The 9,654-nt window shown below is 47.6% G+C and overlaps 1 protein-coding gene across 1 annotated transcript; it reads left to right on the top strand.

The window, feature by feature from the left end:
- The first annotated feature begins 94 nt into the window (after positions 1 to 94).
- Positions 95 to 9,389, top strand: tamalin (trafficking regulator and scaffold protein tamalin). The gene is given in 9 exon segments (XM_079741817.1): positions 95 to 366; positions 369 to 382; positions 2,264 to 2,316; positions 3,639 to 3,693; positions 5,147 to 5,249; positions 6,443 to 6,536; positions 7,496 to 7,562; positions 8,120 to 8,186; positions 8,401 to 9,389. Coding segments are annotated over 9 exon segments (1,176 nt in total). The 5' UTR covers positions 95 to 185; the 3' UTR covers positions 8,943 to 9,389.
- The last annotated feature ends 265 nt before the right edge of the window (positions 9,390 to 9,654 follow it).

Genomic DNA, 9,654 nt, shown 5'->3' with positions numbered 1-9,654 from the left:
GACAAGGTTCATCTCTGAGGCCCCGCCCCTGAGTGAATCACCAGGAGGAGCCCTTCAGCTGCTCACATGCTGCCTCTCACAAACCACACTGCAGCGGACACTAGGAAGTTCATCACATTTTGAGCGAGAGAGTACTTACTCAGTTATTTGTCTGCACTTGGTATCTTTAATAGTGGAGCACAACAATGACTTTCAGGAGGCTGAAGAAGGTCAATTCCAACAATCCTCAGGGTGGACCATCAACTCAGGATAATGACATTTATTTCCCTTCATCAAAGTCAGATAGTTGCAAAACTGTGGAGTTGAAACCAAATTCCTCGGAGGTTTACAACTACAAAACTTTAGCGTACTCCGGCGGGACATTGCCCGGACCTTCAACAGGGTGAGTAGTTCCCCGCTTCCTGGACCAAACTTTCTCTGTAGCTGTGAAGAAAGGGCAGGAGTGTGGTGGCCCTTAGGTGTTTCCTTTTGGACCGACTTGAGACGATTTTTTTATTTTATGAAATATGCATAAGCTTAATAATTATATATGTTAAATGTTGCAAGCATCAACACGTTAAAATTGTCAAAACTCGCAGGTGAAGAAAAGATAGATGCGCCTGAGGAGCAACAGAATATCACTTGACACGTGATGCACTTGTAGCGACCATCGGGAGGCATCCTAACCAAATCACTGTATGTTGGGGGTCCACATTACTATGTGGACCCCCAACATACAGTGATGGGGTAGGACCGCCAACATACAGGGATGGGGTAGGACCGCCAACATAAGGGGTGGGGTAGGACCGCCAACATACAGGGATGTGGACCCCCAACATACAGTGATGTTCTTGGACCCCCAATACACAGTGGAGTCAGTCAGTGTGTCAAAGGACACAAGGATGATGTTCAAAGCCGTTCATCCAGTCCCACGGGTTGTACAGTGTGTTTGCGCAGACATTTAAAACAAAAACTAGTTTCTTCGTCAACATATTTGAACAACTGAAGAGTTAATTTGCTCACATTTGACTTGGAAGTAAACGGAATTGCCTGAGGACAGACCTAACTAACCTTTGGTGACTTAATTTAAATGAAATTAACTCGTATCCGTTGTGGTTATTGATTCCCCTAAAAACAAATGAAGCCCCATAAAAATATTAAGTTAAGTTTAATGTCTTTCTATTGAGCATATTAACTGTCTTCTAAACTCAAGGAATTTGTGAAGAAAATATCTTATTTATTCACGCAAAGTTCATGCATGCAGATGTATCCTACCCTTTAAGTGTATACGTTTTTGTTTCTCTCCCTAAACCCATAAATGGATCAGAATCCCCTACTATGCGTGAGTCTGGAACCGGCTGTGAGTGTGTCTGTGTGTGTGTGTGTGTGTGCACGGGGAGGTGGGAGGCGGTGTTTAGGTGTTCTCGGGCCCAAGGGCTCATTGACTTGGGATCCAGTCTTCGGCAACAACACTGTGCATTGTGTTCAGGGACCGGGAGTCCACTGTGCTCTCATTGGTCTCTGGGGGGGGGGGGGGGGGGGGGGGGGGGGGGGTAAATGCACGCATTGAGAAGGGCCTGGGACAATTCTGTAAGTGTTGGGGAAATAAAGAAAGCAACATTTACAGCCCAGCCAGCAGCTGCCCCACAAAGCGGCCTTTCATATGAGCAGCGGTAGAGGACATGAAGGTAGAACAGAGGTGAATGGACCGGAGTGATTAGGCGCAGCTTAGCTGAAGAGATATCCCTCGTATTTACAGTAGGGTGGGGCGGGGGGACCCCTGCCCTAGCACGTTATTTCCCCTGGGTTCCCCCTCAATGTGGCAATTGTGGGTAGGCCACGTCTACTAGTGCTAGACCTATGTAAATGGTGTAGCTTTAGGAAGATGGATAAAGATGTATTTTCTTTATGTTTACACACAGAATATATCAGTTTTAATAGCAGGCCTATGGCAAAAGCTCCATTAGGTCATCGTGTTTGATGTAATCGCTCTAAATAGCTACTCCTCCATGGACTGTGTTGTTTACCAACAGGTGTTTAATTAGGTAAACAAAGATTTGCCCGACTGGTAGTTCTGGTTTGAGGGCCTTTATTTGTGCCGCTCAGACACAGCCCCGCGTCACAGACGTCCTGTTCAAAGGCAGGGCGTGCAGACGTAGGTACGTCCATGAAAGCGGAGCGGAAAGCCCCGATAAGTCTGACGCGGATGGCGTCTAAGCCCTCGGAGGAGGTGTGTTGTTGTGGTAACTTACGCACGTTTCCTTCCCCCTCTCCATTCTCACAGGGAGGCGGATTGCAGAAATGGAAACCGCTGGCGCAGTCCCCCGAACCTCAAAGGTACACCCCCCCCCCGCTCTCTCCCGTATCTAATCTTTCCCCACTCCCGCACCGGATCTTCTGGTGCCGTGTTCATCCATACTTCTTTTTAATAATCATTTACATTAACATTCACATTCAGGGCATTTAGCACAGGCTTTTGTCCATAGAGACTTAACAATAAGTACATTTGTCAGAAGAAGGTGAAACAATATATTGCTGTCGGTATAGTAAGGATGTTCATAGAACCAAGTGCCAAGTACTAACAATTGCTAGGTTAATCCATTCCCTGTATACAACAAAGATGGCTTGGATAAGATGCTACACAACTAACCCTTTTTTTGAGTAGCAGGACGTACAACATACAATAAGTGTGTACATTAAGTATAATCACTCCCTTCTGCTACCTAGTGATGGTAAAAGTTGTGTTTCTTAATACCAAAGATTAAGCAGGCCGTCTGGTGTTAAGAGAGTCATTGTTGTGGCCTGCAGACATCCATAAGGCCTCTTGACTCTCATGGCTAGAGTCAGTCGCCGACTCTCATCACAACACTAATCTGTTCGTCTCCCTGGTCATTACTATGTATGATATTCTGCCCCAGAGCTGGGATGAATTGGGACGACCACGGAGATGGTGGCAGCCCTGTACAGTTGCAGTCGTGACGTCCACACGCTGCGGGCTACAAGGGAACTCTTGTCCACTTCTGTCGCTGCGCTGGGATTTGCATAAAGTTGCACTCGACCATGACGCTCGCTTATCTGCTGTTTTTCCGGGTCTTCCACCAGACATTATGTGTACAGTACAGTGGTATCACAGTATCACTCTGGTTCATCTTTGCCTAATCTCTCCTCACTAGGGGGTTTAAAGGCCCATGGATGGATCCAATCTCTGTGCATATTACCAGTCTCCAGAATATCTTTCAAGGCTGCGTCTCACATATTTTAAATCCCTTAGCTGATAACCCTGAAAAAGGTTTTTAACCCAGGATTACAACAAGGTTCCTCATCGCTTCCTCCACTTTAGCTGACGATCCTGTTGATCACTGTCGTTCAGTGAATGTAGAGATTGTCCCTGGGTAGATGAGGCAACAAAGGTTGAGTTCTCATAATGAATAAATGAATAAAATATAATCCATAAAATGCAGAACTATGTATCAAGTTCGCTATTTTCCAGCCTTATCAGTAAGCACTCAAAATTATTTCAAATGATGAATGAAATGATGAAAAAAAATGAGACTAGATAAAGCGTGAGAAAAGGTTATGAAGTGAGCAAGTGGATGTGCGTGAACATTGAGATGATGATGACATGCTGTATTCATGCGTGGTGTCTGTCGTGTTTCCAGGAAGGTGGTCGTCCTGGAGAAAGCGGAGGAGGAGTCCTTTGGTTTTGAGATCCAGGTAAGAGGGCCAATACGGAGTGCGCTGGTGGAGGGTTACCTGTGGCTCTCCTAGAGACGTCAAATGGGATTTCTGCAGACGAGTTGGCCTTCCTTATAACACCCCCCCCCCCTCCTGATAATCTCCCTCTGATGGGTGTCTGGGCCGTTGGTCGCACATCTCTCCCACAACCGTCCCAGCGCTCCCACGCCTCAACCCAGTCCTCCTCTATTTTGAGCCCTGGTTACGGTACCCTCGTCCGCTTCTCATGGAGTACTTGTGTGTTTCTTGTTGCTGTCGCGCCCTCGGGACGCTCTCAGCAGACATAACTTTGCTTGTCGTTGCACATTTAACCTCAACAAGCGTGTCGTCTCCTCCGCGGCCCCGGGCCCTCCAGCGCAGCCGCACAATCTCCCCAGTGTGGAGCTGAGGTCGGCACATTCCTGCCGAAACAGCTGGAACACGGCGGTGGTTGGGCCGGGCCTCGGGCTCCCATCTGAAGCCCTGGCGGTGCGCAGTCACGGCCTGCTCTGTGGTCGGCACTCTGCTGCTGTTCACAGAGGTCTGGTGTCGCTCGGCCCCCAGAGAGAAAACATTTTCTCTTCTGAAGTGCGGTCTAGAACGGTCCAAACTGAAATATTGTTCTATTTATTGCGCGGCTGGATGTTCCCCGCCCTTCCTGTCGTGTCGTGGCGCGGCCGAAAGGAAGTGAGGCAGTCAGGTTCCAAGAGATGGATGACTGCAAAGCGTCGCTGCGTACCGCGGGCCTCCTGGTGTGACGTCACCGTGTTGGCATTGGTGATTACCAGCATGTCCTCCATGGTTCAAAGTATTCAAATTCATAAAATAGTTTGCCTGCGGTGTTGCCTCACTGCCTCACCGCCCAGAAGAAGAAGCTTTTATTTATAGTCTGATGTGTGCGTAACTTTGTCAAAGTGCACAAAAGTATTTTCCTCTCAAGGAAGCATGTTTTCCTGTCACCATGGTTACAGAGGAAGGCGGTAGTCCCGCTGATACTAGTTGACAGACTGTTGTAGCTGCTGGGATGAGGATGCGTTTTACACGCCTGTACCGTGGTCATAGAGGAACAGGAATTGCAAATGATTACTTGGCAGCGCATGGTTACCAAAAACAACAACCAAAGAAGAACTTATTCGAGCATTGGACCATGCTTGTTAATGTGTTTTTATAGGTCGGACATGTTTTTTTCAACTACACAGCATTTTAGGGACTGGTGAACCATCTGCCAGATGAGGGAACTGAAAGACTTGCTTTGCATATCAGCAATGTCTGGTTGCTAGTTATCAGTATTATCTGTGTTTGTCTAAGCTTTTGCATCGACTATCAGCGTCTGTTTCAGTGGTTTATTGGGGAACCATGTATGTTTTTCCAAATGGTTGCATATCCTTAAACATTGTGGCACCCACCAATAGCTGCTGAGTGTTAATGGCGTCCTGTGTTTTTGTTCCTCCAGACCTATGGGCTGCACCACCAGGACCAGAACTCGGTGGAGATGTGCACGTTTGTGTGCAAGGTGCATGACGATAGCCCCGCCCAGCAAGCAGGACTCAAAGTTGGTAAGTGTTGACCTTTCGGTTTTGGTGAGGTATCAACAGTTAGATTTGGCGAACTAAAAAAGAATTGAAAATCAATCCCTATTTTAGATTCTTCCTACCAAGCTGCCCATCTTCCCTTTTTTTGTGCACACTATGGTTACAGCCTGCTTTAAGGAAGTACAAATATAACAATGCGTCAGCTCATTTTCCTGTCAGCAAACACTAAAAGAGAGGCTAATTTAGTCAACAAAATGCTTAAAGAGAGGCTAAAAGAGGGGCATCCAACAGGAGTCTGCCAGCTCTCACTTACGTGCCAGACTGGACTAGTAAAACCTTTTTTATTTTTTATTGCAGTGTTACTTTCTTATGGCACACATTTGTTGTTCTAACTCAGAGTTGGGTGGAAGTGGCCTGCTTATGAAACAGTACTGCACTGATAAGTTTGAGGATTCATATGATGGCAAATGCTGTAAACGTTTCTGGTTAGTTGTTAGGAACAATGCCACGAGCGTCACGCGCTGCAGTCCCCATCTGTCGTGCAGATCATGAGACTTCTTCCTCAGTCCAACCTGCACATGCCATTCCAGTTTCACTTCCCTCATTCCTCGCATGCTATCCTTCACGGCTTTCCTCACTCAGCGTGACGTCAACAGACGACAATGATGAGCCAGTGTCTGTTGATTCTAAAAATATCACCAATGAGAAAATGTCTGCCTCTCAAAAGATAATGTTTGAACCTCGTCAAATTGATCTATTTCGATTTGTTTTAGATAATGTACAAGAGCAGTTGGGTCATTGTGATATGAATGGTTCACAATTTTATAAAGACAAAAAAACATAATCAACTTTAAAGGGTGAATAGTGGCTCAGATTCGGCTATTGAGAGGGCCAACCTTCTGTATAATGGCCATATCAATAGTTAATTTTTTATTCATATTGCACCGTTCAATGATGGAAACAAAGTGCATTAAAACACGAGTTGGGTCGAATATACATAGAAACAAATAAAAACAGATGGTTTTAATTAATGAGTGCAAGGAGCGGTCATATGCTACGAGTGCACATTCGTAGTGAAACATTTGTATCGCATGTGGAGGGGAAACGCTCGGTTCCGGCCAACTCTCATTTGGACTTGGTCTCGTGGGCCTGAACAGCAGCCACAGAGGAGCCGTCTGATGGTGATTGGTTCACAGATGTATGTTGTGCTCACGCAGGGGACACTATCTCCAGCGTCAACGAGGCCGCCGTCGACGGCTTCCGCCACAAGGAGATCGTCCAGCTCATCAGGGCCTGCGGCAACTCCATCAGGTGTGTGTGTGTGTGTGTGTGTGTGTGTGTGTGTGTGTGTGTGTGTGTGTGTGTGTGTGTGGGTGTGTGTGTGTGTGTGTGTGTGTGTGTGTGATCTATCATAATCGGATGATTGTTGGTTTCGGTGTCGTGACAAAGTGAATTGTATCAGAAGTGCATCTTTCGTAAGGAAACGGGTTGAGTTGTGCCAACTCATGCTACATGACTCGGTTTGGTTGTTTTGGCGATGAAAGGAGCTCAAATTACATGCTTTTGTTATACATTTTGGTCAGTTCCTCTAAGTATGTCACACAGTGCTAAAGTATTTCACAAAATATGTATCTATATAGATATATCTATGAAGATCTATTTTTTTAATAGCTCACTAAATTATAAATGTAAGGAAGGTTGTGATGTTTTGTAAGTCTGGGATGTGCTAGCCGAAGTAGAAGCAATTAAGGCCTTTCAACACCCGGTTAAAGTCTTCTAATTAGTCCAGCCCTCGGGTGGGTGTTCAACTGCATTCTGACTCTTATCTCATAAAGACGGACCGACCAATTAGTCCAACATCCTCCTCACGCTGGCTTTTTGAAGACGGGCTGTGAACCACATGAGAATCATCAGAACGTTTTATTGTAACAATCGGGCGTCCATATTAGCTAGAGTTTAACTAAGCATTGAAGTTGAAAGCAGCTCTATAAAATAGGAAGACCTCAACTGTGATCTAAAAGACACTCGACACTAAAGTGTGTTGGTAGAAACAACATCTGTTTTTTGTAATTCTTTCCTTGTGAAGTCACTCTTTAAACGAGAGACTAAATTTTGGGTCCATTTCCCGTGTCTCGTGAAGCAGTGTTTTAACATGGTTTGAACTAGCGTTTCCCTTTTTTAATGGGCCTATTCCATGTGGAACCTTGTAGCATTTACTGCCTTCTTTCCAGCATTGCAACTAATCTGACTGCTTTGTTGTTCTGCTGCAGGCTGGAGACGGTGTACAGCGACTCCATACGGAAAGCAGAGCTAGAGGCTCGCCTGCAGTACCTGAAGGTAACACACACACACACACACACACACACACACACACACACACACACACTAGCTGCTAATGACCAGCGCCCTCAGAGTTCAGAATGTATGCACGGCCAGCACTTTAAACTGCCAAGAGAAAACAGATTCCCCACCACCACCATGCTTGCACGCTGGATATAGAACCCGGGACCAACCCCCCGCCCCACCTGTTATTGAGAACCCCACGCCTCAACCCCCCTGGCTACAACACTCCCACCTGTCACAAGGCAGCGGCTGTAGCTTCTTGCGGCACGCTAATGGCCGTGCGTGTGCGCAGGGTCTGAGCGGTGGACACGGATGCATTCTGTTGCTCGGAGCAGCCTCTCCCGGGGCGTCCCGGGAGAGGCAGCCCCCCCTCAAAATTAGACCATCTGCTTCGGGCTTAGCCCATGTGCGCCCGGTGTCTGACAAGCTTTTGTTTTGAGATGCATATCCACGCAAACACGACCAAACAACCTTAAGTAGAGGTGGGATGTTTTTCAATTTGTGCAGTTTGTGTAGAAGAATTAACGCTGTGTTTGAATTTGGATTTTCAGCAAACTCTGCATGAAAAGTGGGACGAGTTTCGATCACTGATGGTGCAGGAGCAACGGCTGGTTCACGGTAGGTCCTGAGACATTCAACATAATTCTATAGATATAACTGGATTGATATATTACTGCTAGAGAATGTAGACAAATTATTCCACTGCATCTTCAGTGCCCATCCAGACAGCCCTCTTCCAGGCATCCAACTTCAGTAGCTCGTCACCACGTCTCTGTGCGCCACATGTCCCCCCACCCCACGGTGTCTGAACCTCTTCCCCCCCCCGCTGCAGGCATCGTGCTGAGCGATGCGGCCGTCTACGAGTCCCTGGAGTCGGCGGGGATCTACGGCAGCCTGGGCGCGCCCAGCCCGGCCGCCCTGCGCCCTGCGCGCTGCACGGGCGGCGGCAGCACCAGCAGCAGTGCCAGCGCCCTCAGCACCGCCACTGCCGGCGAGGAGGACCCCCTCTACCAGACCTGCCTCTACCAGGCGGAGCGCAACGGCACCGGCACCGCTAACGGAACAGGCGACGGCAAGGCGAACGGCGAGGAGCAGAAGAAGACGGAGGCTCCGATGCCGCAGAGGAAGTTGCGACTGCGGCCGGCCAGCGAGCTGTTCTCCACGGCCAAGACGCAGCTCACGCGCAGCGCCAGCACGCGCAGCTACGTGCGGGAACCCTCGTCGATGACCATTTCTTCGGGCGAGAAGCAGAGCGTCATGGGGCGGGGCCCGCTGCCACAGAGGAAGACCAAGCAGAAGAGCTTCCGCAGGCGGCTGCTCAAGTTCATCCCCGGGCTGAACCTGCCCCTGGAGGAGGAGGAGAGCAAGCTCTGAGCTCGGAGCCCCAGAGCCCCTTCGTCTCGGCCGGAACGGTGTGAACGCGCTCAGAACTGCGTTGCAAACCCGTCCGACTGGACGCCAAAGACTTGCCAAAGAATAGCCATTACAAAACCCTGCCAAAGACTAGAAAAGAGGCGGAAAGGAAATGAGACCAAAGCCTTGATTGTTCATCTCAATTGCACCTTTTTTTCCTACACATGCCTCTGGAGGGAGGGGGCGGGGCTTCGTTCCGGGTGGGGGGGGTCCTTTACACCTGTACATTTTGACATTGTACGTTTTTTTGGTTGTTTTAAGTTATTTATTTATTTTGCTTAATTGTTTTGATTGCATGCACCAAGTTTTATTTAGTGCTTTTGAATGAATGGTGCCTTGTTAAAGTCAGTTTTCGACACAGAATTTTGTGTAAAACATTTTTGGCTGGTTCAGTTTTGTCCTGATTTATCACCAAAGTCCATTTTTTTTAATAAATATGTTGCATTTTGGTTACGACTTGCTTGTTTGTATCCCTGTAGAACTGGAGAATGAGTCTTTTGTTCAAGACATTCACAGCGGTTCACTAAAACTAAAACCAACTCCTTCCCTTCTTTGCATAAACAGTTTTGGTAAAGTCACAGTGGTGGTGGAGATTCCCTCGCATTCCAGTTAAAGACTAGTGCCCTTCAGCTGCGATGGTGAACTCTCTGTGGCTGCAGAAATGTTGTTGGCT

Source organism: Pollachius pollachius (assembly GCF_949987615.1).
Source record: "Pollachius pollachius genome assembly, chromosome: 8".
Classification (NCBI taxonomy): Eukaryota; Metazoa; Chordata; class Actinopteri; order Gadiformes; family Gadidae; genus Pollachius; species Pollachius pollachius.
The sequence above is the reverse complement of the archived record's forward strand: the minus strand, read 5'-3'. Positions and strand labels throughout refer to the sequence as shown.